Source organism: Sus scrofa, chromosome 1 (assembly GCF_000003025.6).
Source record: "Sus scrofa isolate TJ Tabasco breed Duroc chromosome 1, Sscrofa11.1, whole genome shotgun sequence".
NCBI classification, from domain to species: domain Eukaryota; kingdom Metazoa; phylum Chordata; class Mammalia; order Artiodactyla; family Suidae; genus Sus; species Sus scrofa.
Genome location: NC_010443.5, coordinates 122805635 through 122830463, shown reverse-complemented (window position 1 = coordinate 122830463; position 24829 = coordinate 122805635). Strand labels below are relative to the sequence as shown.

The 24829-nt window shown below is 39.0% G+C and overlaps 2 protein-coding genes across 3 annotated transcripts in view; one reads left to right on the top strand and one right to left on the bottom strand.

The window, feature by feature from the left end:
- The window catches only part of SHC4 (SHC adaptor protein 4), a 148680-nt gene that overhangs the window by 40961 nt on the left and 82890 nt on the right, over positions 1–24829 (bottom strand). For both annotated transcript variants that reach the window (XM_013993029.2, XM_003121520.4), the window contains exons 5-6: positions 13480–13533; positions 1560–1611 (exon numbers count right to left, since the gene is read on the bottom strand). In XM_013993029.2, coding sequence (XP_013848483.1) covers positions 1560–1611; positions 13480–13533 — 106 coding nt within the window. The remainder of the gene's footprint in view (positions 1–1559; positions 1612–13479; positions 13534–24829) is intronic.
- EID1 (EP300 interacting inhibitor of differentiation 1) lies at positions 17983–19980 on the top strand. The gene has a single exon (XM_001928761.4). The coding sequence runs from the start codon at positions 18333–18335 to the stop codon at positions 18906–18908; it is 576 nt and encodes a 191-aa protein (XP_001928796.1). The 5' UTR covers positions 17983–18332; the 3' UTR covers positions 18909–19980.

Here is a 24829-nt window from a genome sequence, read left to right as displayed (position 1 = left end):
TCTGACCAATATCCATTCTTCATTATGTAGTTATTAGAGTATATTTTAATGGAGTATTGCATAACATTGGTCACCTGTTTCCTCTTTCCATCTCATCGAGACACGTTCTCTTGGCCAGTGTTTACTAAGCATCTACTATGTTCCAGGTCCTATGCCAGTACATAGTTTCATTTCTGATGATCACAATAGCTTTCCTGCCTTATATTTTTCTCTGAATCTATCTACTTCACCTGCTGTCAATACAACCTTCCTAGATCTCTGCTTCGTAAACAGCTTTCTCCATCCATCTGCCCACAGGATGGAGTCCATACTTATTAGCTCTCCCCTATGTGCCCTGTAGATGCTTTTTTGACTTTTTCCCTCTCCATAGACAATCTCTTCTAGTAAGAGTGTTTTATTCATTTGCTTCCAGTATGCCATGCACATTTCTACCTCTGTGTCCTATGGCTCTCCGAATTTCCAAATTCCACTCCACGTGTACTTCATAAGTGTTTGAGGTAAAAAACATGTTACCCCTGGGATGACAGACGATGCTGCCCAACTCACAGGCTCTGGTTAAGGAGGAGAAGCAACCTAACATTCATTCCTAAGAGAAGTCTCAATGTCACAGAGTCAGGGATGAGAAACAACACTAAGAATGTCTGTCTATAGAGGTCCAATGACCTCAGGCACTTCGCCCTTGATCGAAGGTGTGGCTTAAAGGTGAGTATCTTGGGCAACCTTGCCAAATCCTGGGATGAGAGAGCTAATCAATGCATTCTTCCATTCACTCAGTTATTCGACAAAAATAGTTACTGAGCATCTCCCATGTGTAAGACATTGTGATGGGTGTTTGGGAAACAACAATGAATAAGATAAACAGGTTCCTGACCTCCTGGAGCTTTTAGTAGAAAGGACAGACGCTAAATACATCAATAAAGTAACAAAAACATGGGATAAGTGTCAATAGAAGAGAAATGAAATGTTATAACACAGCAGGGTGGGGTATAGTACTGGAGATGATAGGCTACCAGTCAAAGAAGGTCTCTCTGAAGAAGAGACATTTAAACTGAGATCCAAGAGATGAGAAAGAGGCACACACTCAAAGTGACGTGCCAGGCTCTTGAACAGCAAGTGCACAAGTTCAATACATTTAAACACACACACATTAATGTCCGCACGTGTGCACACATACACCAAGGCCATGCAGACCAACAACCTCACTGGTTTGGGTCTTATGTGTAATTCATTTGTCCACTGGAGATGTGTCAGCCAGCCCCATCTATCATAACCAAAACGTCTTCTCTTTTATTTATACAAATAGATGATAAGCTCTTTGGTTTATGGGTCCCTCAAATGACTGGGATTTAAATCCCACATATATATTTTCTCTACTTTGCTCTACTAGCAGAGCTATTTCTTTCAAACTCGAATTTACACAGTATTTCAAGATCCCCAATATAGCACTCTAGTGATCCTTGTCATACTGTATACTAAAAATAATTGCTTGTTACTTTTTAAAAGTGGTATATAGCACTTTTATATAGCTCTTAAGAAAATCTAGAAGTTGCTTTCCATACCTCGTTGATTAACTGGATCTTTAGCTACGTAGGCAACATAGTCTGTAGTATCCTATAAAAAAAGGGAAAAATGTTTGCATTTAAAATGAATGGAGTGTCCTGTTGAAAGAGAAGAGTACATTTAGGACATGATACTCAGGCAAAGACTTCCACTAAAGTTTATGTTTAAAGAGAAAAGAGGAGTTCCTGTCATGGCTCAGAAGAAATGAGTCTGACTACATCCATGAGAACACAGGTTTGATCCCTGGCCTCGTTCAGTGGGTTAAGGATCTGGCATTGCTGTGAGCTGTGGTGTAGGTTGCAGAAATGGCTCGAATCTGGCATTGCTGTGGCTGTGGTGTAGGATGGCAGCTACAGCTCTGATTCGACCCCTAGCTTAGGAACCTCCATATGTCACCGGTGTGGCCCTAGAAAGACAAATAAATAAATAAATAAAGAGAAAAGGAAAGCATCCTAGGAGGGAATATAAACAAATATACACTATATATTTAGCAACTGTGGAGTCCACGTTCTCTGTTCCTTGGGGAGAGAATTTGAAAATTAAAAATTTAGAGGCAAACTATGAATAAAAGAGAATGCAGGTAGGGAATATGTTAGGACAAATATATTCTTTTTTAAAAATGGTAAGGGATTATAATGCTCTTCTGTGTCAAAAGTTGAAACAACAGGGGTTCTGCAGTCACAACAGTGCCATAAACTGGGACGTGGTACCATGGTTTCCTAGTTGTCCAATACCACATACATCAGAAAATAAGGTGATAAAAGAGACATGGATTTTGTGGCTGTTAGCTTGCTTAAGGGTAGTGAAATTTGACTTAAAGAATAATAAAGCAAAAATACAAGGCATATATTTGATCAATAGGTAGAAAGGATAGATTGTTTTTGAAAAAGAGAACCCATAAAAAAAACCTAAGGAGTTCAAAAAAAGGAGATGTGCTGCTGACTTCATAAAAACCAACAAACAAAAAGCTACTTGGTAATTCTGACTTTTACTGAAAAGAGTACGGTGATGAATGATAAGATTTTAATATTTAAAGATGCTTTTTGTTATCTTAGTTCTCAGGGAAAAAAATACACACAATGTCATTTGCAGATTAGAAGGGTGACTCTCTAGAGGGAAGATGCAATCAACTGGCAGGAAATAAAAGCCCATGTTTGTAATACCCTCAAGGACAATCACTTAATAACCCACAATGAATCACACAGGAAGCGGATCTCAGGGTCAGCATAACTTGTCTGCAGTTATTTTAAAAAATAACAGACACCTAAGTAAATCTCTCTTATGCAAAAAGATAAAAGATTTAAGGAGTTCCCGTCGTGGCGCAGTGGTTAACGAATCCGACTAGGAACCATGAGGTTGCGGGTTCGGTCCCTGCCCTTGCTCAGTTGGTCAAGGTTTCATCATTGCCGTGAGCTGTGGTGTAGGTCACAGACGCGGCTCGGATCCTGCGTTGCTGTGGCTCTGGCGCAGGCCGGTGGCTACAGCTCCGATTGGACCCCTAGCCTGGGAACCTCCATATGCTGCGGGAGCGGCCCAAGAAATAGCAAAAAAAGACAAAAAAAAAAAAAAAAAGATAAAAGATTTAAAGTATCTTGTGAATAAATAAGGACATATATATGAGCCTTACATTATACAATCTAGAAGCAAAGCCACCATTGCAGAAGACTTGGCTGCTAATTTTGAAGGTAAAAAGATGGTGTGATTCCAGCAGTGCTAGCGGCTATATTAGTTGATGGGAAAGAAATGGTGGGACCACTCCAGACCTCATTTTCCTCATCTTCAAAAGAGTCTCCAACATTCTTATAGTCCTAAAATTCGATAACTAGAAATATCCAGGAGAATTTAGAGAATGTTAAAAAGGAAAGCACAAATAGTGGGGAGGGGTACAAGAAATGTGTTTAATTTTGAAATAATCATAAGGCATTCTTGAGATGCAGAAATCATATATAGACATAGAAGCATTACCAAGAAGGAAAAGAGAGAACTGTTTTGGAGAAGAGAGTCAAAGCAAGGGTAAGTGAGGTCAATAGGTGAGGCGGAACACCCAGTATTTTTTAAACTCTGGAGAGAATATGGTAGAAACAAGGGTTCTTCAATGGGCCACAGAGAATTTCAGCTTCCTTCCCAGTTAGCTGTGATATTGTAAATTATCTCAATGAAATGTCCTAAGAAAATACTGGAGGTGGGATCAAGATAGCAGAAGAGTAATAAAATGTGGTGCGCACCTTCTCCCACAAACACATTAAAAAAAAATCCACACAGAACATCTACTGAATGCTGACAGAAGACCTTAAACCTCCAAAAAGGGCAAGAAACCTTCCACATAACTGTGTAGAGCAAAAGGGAAAAAAGAGAGAGAGAAAGAAAGGAATTAGGACAAGACTAGCACTCCTGAAAGGGAGCTGTTGAAGAGGAAAGGAACCCACACCCTGGGAAGCCACCTAACAGATGAGATTAGCTGAGATGGACAGACCTCAAAGTTGCAGAGAAAAGTGCAGCAGCTGGACTGGGGAGGGCAAAGAAAGAGAGAGAACTGCTCAGACTATCAGTACTACGTCCCAGGGCACCATAGCCTGAGATACTCAGAAGGGTTCTGGGTGCTGAGACTCAAGCTCTGGAGGTCAGTTCAGGGGAATAAGACTAGGGTTGGCTGTGTGGAGACAGCCTGGGGCTAGGGAGCAGTGCACCAAAGGCTAGAGAGTGGAACACCATAGCCAAGGGAACCCAGAGTAGAAGCAAGGCACACTGTTGGGGAGGGAAAAAGGAGGAGGGGCAGACCATAGGAATATCTTTATCTGCACACATGTGGACTCTCAGAGGGCAGGGCTATGGATGGTGAGGCACCTTTTGCCCAAGGTATGGGGCCCTCCTTGTGTGGTCTACAGGTGGTGGGGGTAAACCACTGCAGTCATCTCAGACTTCAGAGGTGGGTATGGCCTGCCACCACTAGGGGTTCATAAACAGGTACCACCTATGGCCCTAGTCACCTCAGAGATTGGCACAGAGGAGGACACTGCAACTGAGCACCACCCATTGTTGCTCTCACTGCCCTGGGAACACACATGCCCTATCGCTGCCACTGCCAAACAATCAGGGTGCTGCATACACCTGCCTGAGGGTCACTGCCACATCCCAGTATCCTGCAACTAAGAGCAGTCTGCACCACCTTCCCATGGGTCCTTGCCACCATTAAGGGCCCAGAAACCAGGCACTGGCTACTAATCCTGCCCATTGCCTCCATCTCCCTGGAAGAACACAAAGCACCCTATCAAGGGGGTAACAGTCACCACACACCAAGGAAAGAGACAGCAAGCATCCAAACAAAAAGGAGCCCTCACATCAAAAATAAATAGTAAGCCCTCACAAAATACGCAGGGGCACTCTCACATATAAATAGCCCTCCAAGACTACAGTAGTTGTTTTCCCTAAACTCACAGAATAAGAAAAATAAAAGCCAAATGAAAATGCTCAGGAACCATTCCCAGTTAAAAGAACAGGAAAATTTCCCTGAAGGAGCAAACCATGAAAGAGACCTCTGCAGTCTAAGAGACACCAAGTTCCAAAAGGAGATATTAAAAATACTGAAGGAATTAAGAGCAAATATCAAGAAATTAGAACAGATACGAATAGTAATACAGATTATTTTATAAACAAACTATAAAACATGAGGAGGAGCCAAGAAAAATTAGAAAATTCATTTGCAGAGATGCAAGCTGAGTTAAAGGCACTGAACAACGGAATGAATAATACAGAGGAATGAATTAGAGACTTGGAAGACAGAATAATGGAAATCACCCAATCAGGACAGCAGACAGAAAACCAAATGAAAAAACATGAGATCAATATCAAAGATCAAAGGGATAATATAAAGCAGACAAATCCACACATAATAGGGATACCACAAGGAGAAGAAAAAGAAGAGATTGAAAATTTATTTGAAGGAGTTCCCATCATGGCTCAGTGGTTAACAAACCCAACAAATACCCATGAGGACATGGATTCAATCCCTGGCCTTGCTCAGTGGGTTAAGGATCCAGCGTTGCTGTGAGCTGTGGTGAAGGTCACAGACACAGTTCAGATCCCACATTACTGTGGCTGTGGCATAGGCCAGCAGCTACAGCCCCAATTTGATCCCCAGCCTGGGAACCTCCACATGCCACGGATATGGTCCTAAAAAGACACACACAAAAGAAAGAAAGAAAGAAAGAAAGAAAGAAAGAAAGAAAGAAAGAAAGAAAGAAAGAAAGAAAGAAAGAAAGAAAGAAAGAAAGAAAATATATTTGAAGAAATTATCACCGAAAACTTTCCAAATCTAAAGGAAACAGATATCAAGATACAGGAAGTACGGATGGCCTTAAACAAGTTGAACCCAAGCAGGCCCACACCAAAACAAATTATAATAAAAATAGCAAAAGTTAAAGATAAAGAGAGGATTCTAAAGGCAGCAAGAGAAAAACAAAGAATTAATTATAAGGGAGTCACCATAAGGCTACCAGCTGATTTCTCTATAGAAACATTACAGGCCACAAGAGAGAGGCAAGATATAATCCACATGTCCATCGACAGATGATTGGATTCGGAAGATGTGGTATATATACACAATGGAATACTACTCAGCCATAAAAAAGGATGACATAATGCCATTTGCAGCAACATGGATGGAACTAGAGAATCTCATCCTGAGTGAAATGAGCCAGAAAGACAAAGACAAATACCATATGATATCACTTATAACTGGAATCTAATATCCAGCACAAATGAACATCTCCTCAGAAAAGAAAATCATGGACTTGGAGAAAAGACTTGTGGCTGCCTGATGGGAGGGGGAGGGAGTGGGAGGGATCGGGAGCTTGGGCTTATCAGACACAACTTAGAATAGATTTACAAGGAGATCCTGCTGAATAGCATTGAGAACTATGTCTAGATACTCATGTTGCAACAGAAGAAAGGGTGGGGGAAAAACTGTAATTGTAATGTATACATGTAAGGATAACCTGACCCCCTTGCTGTACAGTGGGAAAATAAAATAAAAAAAAAAAGTAAATAAATTCTTCTCCCAGAAAAAAAAAAAGATATAATCAAAGTACTAAAAGGGGAAAATTTGCAGCCTAGAATACTCTACCCAGCAAGAATATCATTTAAAATAGAAGGAGAGGGGCGTTCCCATCATGGTGAAGCAGAAACTAATCTGACTAGGAACCACGAGGTTGTGGGTTCAATCCCTGGCCTTGCTCAGTGGGTTAAGGTTCCAGTGTTGCCATTAGCTGTGGTGTAGGTCACAGACATGGCTCAGATCTGGCATTGCTGTGGCTCTGGCGTAGGCCAGCAGCAGCAGTTCTAATTAGACCCCTAGCCTGGGAACCTCCATATGGCCCTAAAAAGACAAAAAAATAAATAAATAGATACATAAAAATAAAATAAAATAGAAGGAGAAATAAAGGATTTCTCTAACAAACAAAAACTAAGAGTACAGCAATACTATTCCAAAAGAAATACTGAAAGGGCTCCTCTAAACAAAAAAGAAGTAAGAAGAAATAGCATGGAGGAAATCACAATTAGAAAATAATCACTTAAATAAGCCAATATACAGATTTAAAAGGAAAAAAATAAACCCTATTGTAAAAGCAACAATAAACACAAGGAACAGCAAAAGGATCAACATGAAGATGTTAAAAAAGGACATCTAAATCATAAAATGTGGGCAAGGAAAGTAAGAAAATCTAGACTCTTATTTCTAGAATGTGATTGAGCCTATATGACCATCAGGCTAAAGCAAGCAGATAGAGGAAAGGATTCACATACTTGAAAAACAGGACAATCGCAAATTAAAACCAAAAATACATTCACAAAAACTAAAAAGAAGAGGACACGAGCATAAAATAAAAGGAAATCATCCAACCAAAAAAAAAAAATAAAGGAACAAAGGAAAAACACAGAGTCAACTGGAAAGCAGGTTTAAATTGGCAATCAACACATATTCATCAATAACTACCTTAAATGTCAATGGACTGCATGCTCCAACCAAAAGACACAGAGTGGAAGAATGGATTAAAAAAAACAAGAGCCTACAATATGCTGCCTAAGAGACTCACTATAGGGCAAAAGACACATATAAATCGACAGTGAGGGAATTGAAAAAGACATTTTACTTGAAAGGAAAAGACAGGAAAGTGGGAGTTGCAATACTCATATCAGACAAAATAGACTTTAAAATGAAGGCCATAAAGAAAGACAGAGAAAAAATACTATTTAATGATAAAAAGATCTATTCAAGAAGAGGATATTACACTTATCAATATACATGCCCCTAATATAGGTGCACCCTAAAACACACAGCAAATACTAACAGAGGTAAAAAGAGAAGTTGATGGGTATACAGTAATAGTGGAAAACTTTAGCATCCCACTCACATCAATGCACAGATCTTCTAGACAGAAAATCAGTAAGGCAACAGAGGTCCTAAATGACACAATAAAAACTTAGATTTAATTGATATTTTCAAAACATAACCCCAAAATATCAGAATACACATTCTTTTCAAGTGCACATGGAATATTCTCTAAGACTGACTACATATTGGGACACAAAAACAACCTCAACATATTTAAGACTATAGAAATTATTTCAAGTATCTTCTCTGACCACAATGGCATGAAACTAGAAATCAACCACAGGAAAAGAAATGAGAAAATGACTACACGGAGACTAAACAACATACTACTAAAAACAAATGGGTCAATGAGGAAATAAAAAGGGAAATTTTAAAATGACTCAAAATAAATGATAATGAAAACACAACCATTCAAAATCTATGAGATGCCACAAAAGCAGTGCTTAGAGGGAAATTCATAGTGATACAGGCCTTCCTCAAAAAAGAAGAAATAGCTCAAATCGACAACTTAATCTACCACCTAAAAGAATTATAAGAAGAAGAACAAACAAAACCTTAAGTCAGCAGAAGGAAGGAAATCATAAAGATCAGAGAGGAAATCAATAAAATAAGAGATTCAAAAAAAAAAAACCAGAAAAGATCAATAAAACCAAAAGCTGGTTTTTTGAAAGGGTAAACAAAATTGACAAACCTCTGGCTAAACTCACCAAAAAAAGGAGAGAAAGAACTCAAACAAAATAAGAAATGGAAAAGGAAAAATCTCAATGGATACTGCAGAAATACAAAATACCATAAGAGAATACTATGAGCAATTATATGCCAACAAATTTGACAAGCTAGAAGAAATGGACAACTTTCTCGAGAAATACAGCCCTCCAAAACTCCAAAACTCAATCAAGAAGAAATGGATCAATTGAACAGACCGATCACTAGATACGCAATTGAAAATGTAATAAAAAACACTTCCCACAAACACAAGTCTAGGACCAGATGGCTTCACAGGAGAATTCTACCAAACATACAAAGTAGAACTTAAAGCCACCCTTCTTACACTTTTCCAAAAGATTGAAGAAGGAATAATCCCAAAGACGTTCATGAAGTCACCATCACCTTAATACCAAAACCGGACAAAGATACTACCAAAAAGGAAAATTGTAGGCCAATATCTTTGATGAATATTAGGTGCAAAAATCCTCAACAAAATTTTAGCCAACCAAATCCAACAGCATATAAAAAAGATCATAAACCATGAGCAAGTGGAATTCATACCAAGTTCACAAGGATGGTTCAACAAATGCAAATCAATCAATATCATACACCACATTAACAACAGAAAAGTCAAAATCCACATGATCATCTCAACAGATGCAGAAAGAGCATTTGACAAAATCCAACATCCATTCATGATAAAAAACTATTACCAAAGTGGGTATAGAGGCAACACAACTTAACATAATCAAAGCTGGTTATGACAAACCCACAGCAAATATAATACTCAATGGAGAAAAGCTGAAGACCTTCCCACTAAAATCTAGAACAAGACAAAGATGCCAACTCTCACCATTTTTATTCAACATAGTATTGAATAAAATAGCCACAGCAATCAGACAAACAAAAGAAATGAAAGACATCCAAATTGGAACATAAGAGGTAAAACTGTCACTGTATGCAGATGACATGATACTGTATGTAGAAAACCCTAAGGACTCCACACAAAAACTACTCGAACTGATCAACAAATTCAGCAAAGTAGCAGGACACAAGATTAACATTCAGAAATTGGTTTCATTTCCATATACTAACAATGAAATACTAGGAAAGGAATATAAAAATATAATACCTTTTAAAATCACACTCCCAAAAATTAAATACCTAGGAACAAATCTGACCAAGGAAGTGAAGGACTTATATGCTGAGAACCATAAAACATTAATCAAGGAAATTAAAGAGGATTCAAAGAAATGGAAAGATATCCCATGCTCATCAGTTGGAGGAATTAATACTGTAAAAATGGCCATACTACCCAAAGCAATCTACAGATTCAATGAAATACCTATCAAACTACCCATGACATTTTCCATAAACTAAAACAAATAATCCCAAAATTTATATGGAACTATTAAAGACTCAGAACTGCCACACAATCCTGAGGAACAAAAACCAAGCAGGAGCCATAACTCTCCCAGACCTCAGGCAATATTACAAAGATACAGTAATCAAGCAATGTGGTACTGATACCAAAATGGACATACAGACCCATGAAACAGAATGGAGAACCCAGAAATAAACCCAGACACCTGGGTCAATTAATCTTCGATAAAGGAGGCAAGAATATAAAATGGGGAAAAGACAGTCTCTTCAGCAAATGGTGCTGGGAAAATTGAACAGCTTCATGTAAATCAATGAACACACCCTCACTCCATGAAAAAGAAGAAAACAACAACCTCAAAATGGCTTAAAGACTGAAACATAAGACAAGACACCATAAAAATTTAGAAGAAAACATAGGCAAAACATTCTCTGACATCAACCTTACAAATGTTTTCTTAGGTAAGTCTACCAAAGCAATAGACATAAAAACAAAAATAAACCAGTGGAACCTAATCAAATCTACAACTTCTGCACAGCAAAAGAAATCATTAAAAAAAAGAGAGACAACTTAAGGAATAGGAGAAAATAGTTTCAAAAGACACAACTGTCAAGGGCTTAATCTCCAAAATCTACAAACAACTCATACAACTCAACAGCAAAAAAATCAACAACCCAATTGAAAAACGGGCAAAAGTCCTGAAGAGACATTTCTCCAAAGAAACACATACAGATGGCCAATGGGCAAATGAAAAAATGCTCAACTTCACTATTTATTAGAGAAATGCAAATCAAAACTACAATGAGGTATCACTTCACACCACCATTAGTAAGTCCACAAATAACAAATGCTGGAGAGGGTGTGGAGAAAAGGGAATCCTCCTACAATGTTGGTGGTAATTTAAATTGTACAACCACTATGGAAAACATTATGGAGATACCTCAGAAAACTAAATATAGAACTACCATATGATCCAGCAAATCCACTCCTGGGCATATATCCAGACAAAACCTTCACTGAAAAAGATACATGCACCCCTATGTTTATTGAAGCACTATTCACAATAGCCAAGACATGCAAACAACCTAAACGTCCACTGACAGATGAATCGATTAAGAAGATGTGGTATATATACACAATGGAATACTACTCAGCCATAAAAATGAACAAGATAATGCCATTTGTAGCAATATGGATGGAACTTGAGATTTTCAAACTAAGTGAAGCAAGTCAGAAAAAGAAAGACAAATACCATATGATATCACTTATATATGGAATCTAATATATGGCACAAATGAGTCTATCTATAAAACAGTGAAGTATGTCAGAAAGAAAAAGACAAACACCATATGATACCACTTATATCTGGAATTTAATATATGGTACAAATAAACCTGTCTACAGAGAAGAAACAAACTCACTTACATGGAGAACAGATTTGTGGTTGCCAAGAGAAAGGGGGAGAAAGTGGGATGGACTGGGAGTTTGGGGTTAGTAGACACAAACTGTTGCATTTGGTATGAATAACCATGAGATTCTGTTGTATAGCACAGGGAACTATATCTAATCACTTGTGATTGAACATTAGAATAATGTGAGAAAAAGAATGTATATATGTATAACTGGATCACTTTGCTATACAGCAGAAATTGACAGAACATTATAAATCAACCATAATAAAAAATTTTTTTTAAAAAAAGAAAGAAAACACTGGCATGTGTTAGCAATAACGGCGACAGTTACCTCTTATCATTCTGTGCCAGGCACTGGGCTAGCAGCTTACATGCCCCATTTCACTTAATTCTTATAAAAGGGTGAAGCAAGGGTAGTCATTCCCCATTTTACAGGTGAAGACTCTGAAGCTTAGAGAGTTTAAATAAATCGTGTCTACTTGACTCTGGAGAATGTCACTCCACCATCTTGCCTCTCTGACCTGAGGGAAAACCTTCATTTGGGACTAATGCCAATGCTTATAGGTGCTCTACTTTTCTATTTTAAACTAGCAGATTTTCTCCCCAGCTGCAGAGAGCAGAGGGGGTACTATTCAATTCAGCAGGTATAAATTTTTCCACAGTGCCTACAAATTCCTTATTGTTTGTTTCTGGTAGGGGTAGAGCTTTGGTTGGTTGAAAGAACTAAAGAAGGAAAGACACTGAAAAAGAACTAGGATTCTAGAGAACAGTGATGGACACAGGGCAAATGAGGATGTTTATATCAATTCTAAAAAGACAACAACACTTGAAACTTGAAAGGGGAAATTTAGGGCGAACGGTGAAAATTATTTTTCACATTACTCTTACAGAACTCATTATTTTTATTTTATTTATTTATTTATTTGGCCTCACTCCAGGCATGCAGAAGTTCCCGGGCCAGGGATCAAACCTGCACCATAGCATTAACTGCTAGATCACCAGAGAACTCCTGGAACTCATTATTTTAAATTGCTTAAGGAAAGTATTCAAGTTCCTTCATGGATATTCCAGCTATAATGGGTTAGGAAGAGATGTGATAGCGCTGGCCTTTTCAGGCTGGTAGTCGACTCTCTTAGCTACCATACATATCCCTTGGGATTGCTGCTGAGACCAGATTACAAGGCTGGATGGAGGGCGGATTCAGAGGAGGTACAGATATGGAGGGCTCATAGTAAGTTATACATAGATATTCAACTTGGTGAAAGATAGGGCCCCTAACCCCTGTGTTGTTTGAGCATCAGTTATACATTTGCAGGTACAAGAAAAATGTCACAGAGTTACCGAGGGGCAAAATCCTCCTCCTCCTGCTTCCTCAATTTAAATAGATTTGTTTCTTGGTGAGTCACAGGCTTCCTAGCTTCAGTGGCCCTCTCTCTCTGCTCAGGTCCAGAAGTGATGCAGATAGAGGTCAGGAAAGGACCTCCACTGTACAAGGAGGGCTTGGAGGGAGAGCACCTGCTCAGTCCCGAACAACTCACAGAAATGAGCACAACACGGCCTTTTGGGAGGGAGGGAGGAACTACAAGTTCTCTCTCCTGGTTGCTCATTTCAGGTTACACTTAGATTCTTTGGTTGACAGTCAGAATGGCAAACAGGGCTCTTCTCATATGACAAATCCAATTGATTAGCAGGATCTGGCTGGAATTCTGTGCTAAAAAAGGTTCTGAGGGAGGACTGTATGATATATTTGTGTTTTTTATGAGCTTGCTGTCATCTACAAGAAGCTTCTCAGATGATAACTCCATGGCTAATAATACAACTGAGTATTATTAGTTTATCTTCTAATCCAAATACTTGAAGAACCAGTACCAGGAAATATTTTGTCAAAAGCAAATTTTGATTACCTGCTACATGCAGCTATTTACAAACTATAATAAGATATTTGGGAAAATATGTCATGGCTAATATGTTTTATATGGAAGTTCTTTTAAGTCTCACATACAGAATTTTCATGAATTCATACTTACTGGATCCCCTCCAGAGGCAAATGAAATAGACTGCATATGATGATTTGCAATAATCTGGAAAACACAAACAAATTAAACATGTATAAGGCTATAAACTAATTACACCTAATTACCTACTGTGTAACAGTAATGTACATACATTTATTTGTTTTTTCTTTGCCTGCGCAGCATCCCTTTGGAAACCACTCCAGCCACGTTCCCTATTAATCTCATTTAAACCATGAGATCCCGGTGAGATTGATATACCCATCTCATTGGCCCTCTCCTTGCAGGTGGACACATGACCCAGGCTTAGCCAGTCAGAAAACACCATCCCCCCCTGGATACAGCAAAATCAATCAACATCTCTGGGGAAGAACTAAGATGAATAATAGGAGAAAATGCATCTCTCCTTGCCATTTAAGACCTTAGTATAAGCCCAAAAATACTAGGAGCTATCTTTTGCTAACACATGGGAAAAGGAAACTTTCCCTCTGGAGAACACCTGAGTTGAGAGTTAAAAACTGTAAAAAGTCAGGGGGGTAACATCTGTTTCATTACTTCAATCAAGACATTTTCCCTTCCCTTTATGTTTTTAGGTATTTTTTTTTCTATTTTACTTATTTTTACATAAGTTAGTTTGAATTGGGTTTCAGTCATCTGCCACAAAAAGTATTCTTACTAAGGGACTAACACGAAGATTTTCAATATGAAGGAAGACTATCCAAGTGAACTTCATTAGTTAGCCAAAAAGGGGGTGTCTCTTACTTGATTGATATTCTAGGTTTGCTTGTTTGGAAATCACAGTGTAAAGACCAACTTGCAGAGATGTATCTGTCATACTGTTTTGAAGGCTCATTAAAAGTTCCCCTATGGTACAGCGGGTTAAAGATCTAGCATTGCTGCAACTGTGGCACAGGCCACAATGGCAGCATGGGTTTGATCTCTGGCCTGGGAACTGCCACATGCCATGGATGCAGCCAAAAATAAATAAATTTTAAAAAGTAAAAGAAGAGAGTTTATTTTTTTCGTTTGTTTGTTTTTGTCTTTTTAGGGCTGCACCTGTGGCATATGGAGGTTCCAGGCTAGGGGTCCAATCAGAGCTGCAGCCGCCGGCCTACACCAGAGCTACAGCAACTTGGCATCTGAGTTGTGTCTGCGACCTTCACCACAGCTCACGGCAATGCCGGATCCTCAACCCACTGAACAAGGCCAGGGATGGGACCCACGTCCTCATAGATGCTAGTAAGGTTTGTTAACCACCGAGCCACGGCAGGAATTCCCAGAGAGTTCATCTTTAGAAAAACAAAACTTATGCACCAATTGGCTAATTCCGTCTTCAGATTTGCTTAACAGAATCTACTAAAGCTGCTAATATAAGATGACCAAGCAAGGGAGCTTATATAAGATGACCATCCCTGTGGTGCAGCAGAAATGAATTCGACTAGGAACTATGAGGTTGAGGGTTTGATCCTTGGCCTTCCTCAGTGGTTAAGGATCTGGCGTTGACGTGAGCTGTGGTGTAGGTCACAGACACGGCTCAGATCTGGCATGGCTGTGGCTGTGGTGCAGGCTGGCAGCTGTAGCTCTGATTTGACCCCTAGCCTGGGGCCCTCCATGTGCTGTGGGTGTGGCCCAAAAGGTTGTGTAAATACAAAAGAGCTTCTCAAGAAAGCTGATTATTGCCTCATTCATTATAACCCCAATGATGATCAAACAATGGATTACTACAGAGCAACAACATATTTCTTGGGCAAAAATAGCTAGGCACAAGATTGTATACTGCATAGTTAAACTAATAGAAAGTTCAAAAACAGGCAAAATTATTTCATTCTGGTTGAAATCAGGACAGTGGTGACTTTTGGGACAAAGGAAGAGAAAGGAAGTGGTTTTCTGGGATCCTGAAAATGGTGTTCCTTGATCTGAGTTGAAGTTACACAAATATGTTCATTTTGTGATAATCAAGATATACCATCATGATTTGTACACTTTTTTATATTTATGCTTTCTGTTACTTCTATTTCAGTTAAAGGTGATTAGTAAAAACAAAGTCAATATGCAAAGATCAATGTTATTCCATATATCAGCAATAGTCAATATTTGGGGAGGTACATTTTACAAGAGAACCAAAGTATAAAACTAATGAGAATCACATAAGACTTTTTGGAAAACTTCATTGAAGCATATAAGGAGGACCTGAGCAAGAAGAAAGACATATATCACCTTTATGGATGAAAGACAGTATTATAAATATGTCAATTCTCCCCCAAAACTAATCTATAAATTCCATGCATTCCAATGAAAATTCCACCAATGTCATTCAGGGAACTTTTCAAACTACTTGTAAAATTCACATGAAAGAATAAATGTGCAAAAAGATCTGAGGCAGTGTTTTAAAGAACAAAGAGATAAGATTTTCCTCATTAGCAAGACATAAAACTATAGAAATTCATTAGTGTGCAAAGTCTAAAAACAGATTCACACTTTTGTGGTCTTTTAGTCTATGATAAATGTGGCACCAAAGAGCAGAAAAAAGGACAAATGGTTAAATTAGTGCAGTTAGCTGAATTAGCTACATACATGGAAAACATATATAAATAAAGCCTATCCTCATATTATTTATATAAATAAATGTTTGATCCATAAAGGATTTATACAAAGGTCTTTTGTTAGAAGACAGATAAAAGATTATGCTTATGACCTTTGAGATAGGTAAATAGAAAGAAATAAGACATACAGGAAAGAAATCCTTAAATTTGATTACATGAAAATTCACTTTTAAACTTTTATGTAAGAAAAGAGCCCTGAGAATATAAACTGGTACAACCACTATGGAATACAGCATGGAGGTTCCTCAAAAAACTAAAATTAAAACTAATATATGACCCAGTAATCCCACTCCTGGGCAACATGCTTCCCAATGTTCATAGCGGAACTATTCACAATAGCCAAGACATGAAAGCAACCTAGATGTCTACTGCCAGATGAATGAATAAAGATACAATAGAATATTACTCAGATATAAAAAAGAATGAAATAATGCCATTTGCAGCAACGTGGATGATACTAGAGATTATCATACAGAGGTAAGTTAGACAGAGAAAGACAAACATATGATATCACTTATATATATGAACTCTAAAAAAATGATAAAAAATGAGCTTATTTACAAAACAGAAACAAACTCACAGACTTCGAAAACAGTTATAGTTACCAAAGGGGAAAGATGGGGGGAGGGATGGATTGGTGGTTTGGGATTGGCATATGGACACAATTGTATATGAAATGGATGGTCACTGGAGACCTGCTGTATAGCACAGGGAACTCTACTCAATATTCTGTGATAACCTATATGGGAAAAGAATCTGAAAAAGAAAGGATATGTTTATATGTACAATTGAACCACTGTGCTATACAGCAGAAATTAACACAACATTATATATCAACTATGCTTCAATAAAACATTTTTTAAAAGACCCTTGAAACAAGAAACAAGAGGCAGGGAGAAAATGTTTGCAACATGTGAAACAAAGTATTCATACACTCAGTTTATAAGAAATTCCTACATCAATAAGAAAAATAAACAAACCTAAAATAAGACCATTTAATTTTCAGAAGTAATACATAGGTTCACTAAACATATTGAAAGATAATTTCCAAGTAATAAGACTATGAAAAATAAAATAATACACCTTTAAGTGATAAAATTGTTAACAATCAACAAAATAATGTGTGGCAAGGGTGTGGATATTCTCAAATATGGCTGGCTAGAGCCTAAATTTGCACAGCAACTTTGAAGAGCAATTTGACATTTATTAAAACTAAAGGATGAATACCCTACAATTTCACCTTTGCACTTCTAGGTTTTCATTTGAGAGAAATATTGTCATTTGGGGATGTTCATTTACCCATAGTTTTTTCTTTTTTTTTTTTTACCCATAATTTTAAATATCAAAAATTATAAAATTATTTGTGCATTGTTAGGTCATTTGCAACATTGCTATACAAGTAGCATACTAGGAAAAACACATGTCTGTGGACACTAACACTGCTAAATCTTCAAGACATTGCTGAGGGCTTTTTCGTTTCCTTGTTTTGAAAGTTGAAGACAATTATGTTAAGATATGTAAAAAGAAAAAAAAAAAAAAAAGACTTTTCCAGAAGACAATAGAGAGATCCACGTAAATGCAAAGAAAGGGGGGGAGGGAATTTAAAGAATATACACCGAATTGCTAACAGTGTAAGGTTATGTCTCCTGCAAAAAGAAACAGGAGCAAGTATTTCTTCTATTTATTTTTTCTTTGTAGAACACCTTTAATATGCTTATTTGTTCATTTAACTTTTTTTTAATATTAGAGATGGATGGATCAATTCTTAATATATTGCTCTGTGGTTCAGAACATCTTTTGCTTTGGAGGTGCAGATTTAGCAGTCATTTGCGCCTAGAAAAAAGTAGTTAAAACCTAGGAGAAGATGTGATTGCCTGGGGATGGGGGAAGGAGGAGGAGCGAAAAGCGGAGGGAGGAAGGAGGAAGGCGATGGAGGAGGAGGGTTAAGGGGTGTTACAGAAGATGTGTAAAGTGTTTTCAAGATTACAGCATCAGAAGCAGAATGACTAAGTAAGGCAGGGGCTAAGCAATGCTCTCGTTTGTAAGTGTATTTAGTCTGAAAGGACCAAGGTCCCGTAAGTCCCCAGGAGCGAACAGCTAGCGGTTGCCGACTGAGCAGCGCGCCAAGCAGGAGGCGATTTCTGGGGGTCGCGCACACGCTCAAGGTCACGCAAGCCCACGGCGTGTGCGCAAGCGCACAACCGCGCGGCCGCGTAGCCCAGATCTTGCAGAAAACGCTTGGCGAGAGGTCTAGCCGATTGCACAATGTCGGAAATGCACGAGCTGTCCGAGCTTTATGAGGAGAGCAATGACCTGCAGATGGATGTGATGCCCGGCGAGAGCGACCTTCCGCAAATGGAGGTAGGCAGCGGGAGCCGGGGGCCGTCCCCGAACCCCTCCCGCTCCGGGGCCCCGCCACAGCTGGAGGAGGAAGGCCCAATGGAGGAGGAGGTGGCCCAGCCAATGGCGGAGCCGCAGGGGCAGCGAGGCCTCGCTAACCGGCCCAACCCTGGGGAGCGCCCGGGCCAGATCGCGGGCCCTGATTTCGAGAGCGAGGACGAGGGCGAGGAATTTGATGACTGGGAGGACGACTACGACTATCCGGAAGAGGAGCAGCTGAGTGGTGCGGGCTACAGAGTCTCAGCGGCCCTGGAAGAAGCCAACAAGATGTTTCTGAGGACCTCCAGAGCGAGAGAAGCAGCTCTGGGGGGCGGATTTCAGATGCATTATGAGAAGACCCCGTTCGATCAGTTGGCTTTTATCGAGGAGCTTTTTTCACTTATGGTTGTCAATCGTCTGACCGAAGAACTCGGCTGTGATGAGATTATTGATAGAGAGTAGTATGCTGTGAAGAGAGGAGGAAACTACTTGAGGAGAGACCCAACAACATTCCAGTCTCTTGGGTTCATTCCGAATAGTTCCGTGCCAATGAAACACTTGATCCAAAAGAAAAAATGGGGGGGGGGGCAGTGTAGACTAGGAAAGTGACTTCACAGTTATGGGAAAGGAAGAAAATTGTTAAAGGAAAAGGATCTCAGTACTGTTGAAACCTGTTTTCAAGAATGTCGTGAAACACTTGTGGCTTTGACTCTGTTACTGATCTAGATTAATTTCCTTGCATTTGGGAAAGTATCTTTCACATTTCCGGATGGCTTTGCAAGAAAAACCAAGACACATGGCCGGTACAAGAGCCCACTGATGTTAATCATATGAGAAAAAGTAACTAATTTATCCAACTTTGGACACCACATGTCTGAGTTATTTGGACTGAAAGCATACTGAAGATGTCATTTTGTGATTCATCTAAGCCAAGCTGTAGTTATTATCCAAAGGCTAAATTTTTAGCGAAAGGTAAATTGAGTATTCTTCAGTATTGCAAAAGAATAATCGAGCCTCCAAAGAAATGTGTATCATGTGTGCTATATCTTAAAGCGTGTTTCCAAGAGCATCTGAGATATTGTTTGTACATATATCTTGATCATTTATAACACTACTGTAATCTTGAATTCAAGAAAATTTACCGTCTTGACCATTTTTAAAAGTCAAAAATTAAGACGTCCTTAATAAAGTTTCAAACTAAGAATGTCAAAGTACAAAGAAAACTAACATCTTTATATACTAGAGAAATTTTCTGTTTTACTTGCTCTTTGTTTTTCATGTAACTTTACAGGCAAAAGACTTTGGTTGAACTTCATAATATAAGAACTGTTAACTGAAAACTGTCAAGTAAAAGGAGAGCCCTACATCTACAAAAGACTTTATGAACAATTATGCTGTCAGCCCTTAAGGGTTTTAAACCTGCCCAGAAATTCACCTCAGTATCTGAAGTTTTTCCTCTGTCTCCTCCTCTAATTAAGCTTGTTATTGGTTATGCACCAGCATTCCAGATAATAAAAATTTCTTGTTCTGTGTATTTTGTCTAATGGTATTGCATACATACTTTCTCTAATTCTACTTTTATTGTATTATATACTACTTTAATGTATGGGCGCAACCACTTTATGATTTAAATTTAACCACTAAAAAAAAAACAAAAAGGGAAAGTTCTCTAGCTTCACATACCTGATTTACAAATTAATTGGTGGAAATTAAACTTAGTAAATTCCCATAAGAGAATTGACCAACCTGGGACAACCTACCAAATCAATAAGCATATTGCTGAAGTTCTATGTGAATAGCAGTCAGAAGGCTGTGCCCAGTGAAAAAGTACCAGATGTTTTTGCTCCATTATGGCAGTAAAGGACACAGCCAATACAACACGACCACTCAGAGCCTACTTATGTTACAGTTATCCTGTCTTTCAGGGAAGGGGATTCTTCTCTGTAAATTACAGAACTAGCAAGTAAGGATGATCATAATTCAAACACTAGCATGGGAGCAGAGGTGGGGAAAGAGGTTAAACTGTGGCACTCAAATGTCTTTACTACTTCTCCCATGGCTTACTTTCATTACATATTGACACTGCTTGTAGATGCAGTCTTAAGAGTTTGGGGAGATAATTGCTTGTGGGATATGAATTAACAGTACGCTGGAAAAAGCATAAAATGGGTTGAGTACACATGAACTGACTAGTTGCATTTACCTCCAGATAAAGATGCCAGGAAATAGGTTCAGAAAAAACATGTACAAACTGGGAAGTGTTCCTCTGTTTCTCTTAGAGACTGAGTCGGGAGGAAGGGGGTGGGGGGGACCACTCCCTGTTGGGTTTGAAGGCTTATTTAGGGGAGAAAGACCTAGACTCTGCAACTCACTCCTCTGATGATTGGTTTGTTGGTCTTAAAAATAGGCAGTAACCTGAGTGATCACTGAAATTAACACTTGTTAATATTTACCAAAGATAAAAAATGGTAATATTTTTCAATGTTAACAGTTATACACAGATTCAAATCTGTCTTCCAATCCTTACTAGCTCTGCAACTGAGTAAATTAATCTCTCTGCCTCAGGATCCCAAACTAAGAACAAGAATAACTGGATGGAACTTACAAACTGAGGATTTAATGAAGATATACATATCTATATATAAATAGATAAACTAAAGAAGAGAGTTCTGGGGAAATTCTAATCCTGGTTCTTTGATGGGGGGAGAGGGTGGGATGTGGAATGATGAGAGAGAACTCAGAGAAATTCATGAGTGTGTAGTGTGATCTGGAGACAGCTTTTGTGGTCTATGCACATTTACTATAAATATTTGCTTAAATCAAATGGCCCACATTGGCTGCCCTCAAGAACACAGATCTGTTTTGTTTAGCTTATGCTTATAGTTTTAATTTCTTTTTTTATTTTTCAAGGGCTGTACCTGTAGCACATGGAGGTTCAAAGCTATGGGTCAAATATGAGCTGTAGCTGCCAGCCACAGCCATAGCAAAGTGGGATCCTTAACGCACTGAGCAAGGCCAGGGTTCCAAACTGCATTCTCATGGATACTAATCAGATTCATTTCCACTGAGCCACAGTGGGAACTCCTTAATTTCTTAATTAAAGACCAGCATCTCATAATCTAGAGAGAGGCAACAAAACTCCCAGTGTGAACCATCTTAGAAGTTACGGTGGGGGGCATTATTTGTATTTATCTTAGAACTTCAAAGGTAGTTTTCTTTAAGGAGCATTTACTAATAAGTCATTTTTCTCATGCTACATCCCTAAGGTCACTTCTCTGCTGCCTCTATACCTGGAACATCTTAATTGCCCTTTTGTTGGGATATATAAACAGCCAGAGTTTAACATCCAGAATGGCACATCTTTTTAATGTGGCCATTTCCCCTAGTCCGCAGACTAATTAAAAAAATTTTATTTATTTATTTATTTTTTAGGGCTGCACCCGAGGCATATGGAGGTTTCCAGGCTAGGGGTCGAATTGGAGCTACAGCTGCCAGCCACAGCCACAGCCACAGCAACACAGGATCCGAGCTGCACCTGCGAACTGCACCACAGCTCACAGCAACACCGGATCCTTAACCCACTAAGCAAGGCCAGGGACCGAACCCACAACCCCGTGGTTCCTAGTCGGATTCCTTTCCGCTGTGCCACGATGGGAACTCCATCAAAATTATTTTTAATAATCAGACTCTAAGGCTGATATCAGTGAGATCCTAACTTTGGTCCCCACTCTGGCAGAGGGTTGAACTCAAGCCATTCCATACCACAGGGCAAAAAAGATGTGAGCCACCCCAAAAGCACCTCTTTGCTCTAATTACTGGTGGAAGCCACCCATGCCCAGTGACCCTCCTTCTATTTGCCTGAAAGATCAGGGATGTGTGGAAAAACAGCTCTAATTGCATTGGCCTGGAAAAGGAGGGGGGGAGGAGAGAAGAGATGCTAAGAATAAATTATGCCCCCTACATACATAAAACACAATCCTATTTTTCCTAAATTCCCCATTCACTTCAGTTACCCCCTGGAAAGAGCCATTTTTTTAAAAATTCTTACTGGATTTTGCACATAAAACTCTCACCGTGATGGCTCTGGTTCACCTACTCTTCCTATCTACAAAACCCTGAGCTAAATCTAGGGCTCCTATACTAAATGAACTCTTTCAACTACAAGCATTAAACATGCCTGGTACCACTCACATGTGTGAAAAAATAAAAATAAGTCCTATGTACACAAATGTCTTGAGCTCAAAGCATCTGAAAGATAATGGATGTTCCACCTTCCACCCAGATAGGCTGCATCTTCTAAGTACAGCCCCAAATGTTCTGCTGTCATTACATCAATGCCATCACCTCTCTTGGAAAACCAATCATGACTAGGCCAGACAGGAATCTATTTTAAACTGTTTCATATTAAATATTTCCCTCTATGGTGTTTTATACTACTGTGTAAGCAGTGTATTTTATTCTGCTTTTGAATTTGGAAAAGAAAGCAGCCCTCAAAACCACAAGTGAATCTTTTGTACCAAAAGAAAAAAAGGAAGTCAAAATATATATAACTACTTATATGTAACTGACAAATTTTTTTTTTTTTTGGTCTTTTTAGGGCCATACCCATAGCATATGGATGTTCCCAGGCTACGGATCGAATCGGAGCTGTAGCCTCTGGCCTACACCAACAGCCACAGCAACGCCATATCTGAGCCACATCTGCGACCACCACAGCTCATGGCAACACTGGATCTTTAACCCACTAAGTGAGGCCAAGGATGGAACCTGAGTCTTCATAGATGCTAGTCAGATTCGTTTCCACTGAGCCATGATGGGAACGCCCTGTAACTGACAATTTTATAATTTTACATACCACAATATGCTTTCCCTGCTAAGTATTTTACAGTATATGAAAAAGCCTCAAGGAAGAAAATTTGAGTAAATAACAATAATAGGTAACATGGGACCAGCACTGTGCTGAGTGATTTACATCTATGACTTTACCTAATCTTCTAAATAACCCTGTGAGACACCTACTATTGTTAAATCCATCTTCTCAGAAAGTCTATGAATAAGAACTATAATTCTCATTTCACTGATGAAGAAAACTGAGTGTAAGGGTAACTTGCTTATTAGTGGCAAAGCCAGGTTTCCAACCTACATGGGACCTCAAAGCCTCTTAGTGTTTTATCACTGCCAAGTACACACTAAACCTTCCATGAGTGGAACAGCACTCCATATGGTAAAACATTAAATATCAAGAACCTCAGATCACTGCAATCAGACCAAGACAAATTATACTCTAATATACATAAATAATCTGATATAAGGAATTTAGTTTAAAAAATTATTTAAGAGAGTGTCCTCGTTTAAAGTACACATTTAGCCCAATGCCTGTATATCTTTTTTTTTTCTTTTCTTTTTTAGGGCCATACCACATATGGAAGTTCTCAGGCTAGGGGCAAAATCGGACCTACGGCTGCCAGCCTATACCACAGCCACAGCAACACGGGATCCGAGCCACATCTGCAACCTACACCACAGCTCACTCATGGCAACCCTGGATCCCAGACCCACTGGGTGAGGCCAGGGATATAACCCACATGCTCATGGATACTAGTCAAATTCATTTCCACTGAGCCACAACAGGAACTCCCTGCCTGTATATCTTTTATATTTACTTCAGTAATGCTGTTCTTTGAGAAAGAAAGTTCACAGAACTGGGGCACTCTATAGCATCATAAATCATCAAAGATGAAAAAACTGTTTATACAATAACATTGAGAAGGCTTTTTGGCCTTAATGGTTGGGAGAAAATGTTTTCTGCTTAAATTTGTTAGCTAGAACATTAACCCTAACATCACCCTTCCCTCTGTCCTTCATCTGCATTCCCAGTCCAACACAGAGTCTGTTAATTCTGACAACAGAATTGCTTTTCCTTCTTTTTTTTTTTTTTTTTGTCTTTTTGCCATTTCTCGGGCCGTTCCTGAGGCATATGGAGGTTCCCAGGCTAGGGGTCAAATCGGAGCTGTAGCCGCTGGCCTACGCCAGAGCCACAGCAATGCGGAATCTGAGCTGCATCTGCGACCTACACCACAGCTCACGGCAACACTGCATCCCTAACACACGGAGCAAGGCCAGGGATCGAACCCGCAACCTCATGGTTCCTAGTTGGATTCATTAACCACTGCGCCACGACAGGAACTCCATGAATTGCTTTTCCTTTAGGGAAGGGTGGTGGAAAGTAATGAATGACTGACTCAAGGATATTCCAAATGGTATATTTACCATGTTCTTTGCACCTTCATTCTTATTACAAAGCCAATTAGGTAGCACAAGTATGCAGGCAGTTAAATATGCCAGTGATGGATTAGTAATACTGTTGATCTAATTGTTGTTAT

Bases quoted from the DNA above. Each gene is read 5' to 3' on its own strand.
- EID1 (XM_001928761.4), top strand. From the start codon at position 18,333: ATGTCGGAAATGCACGAGCTGTCCGAGCTTTATGAGGAGAGCAATGAC.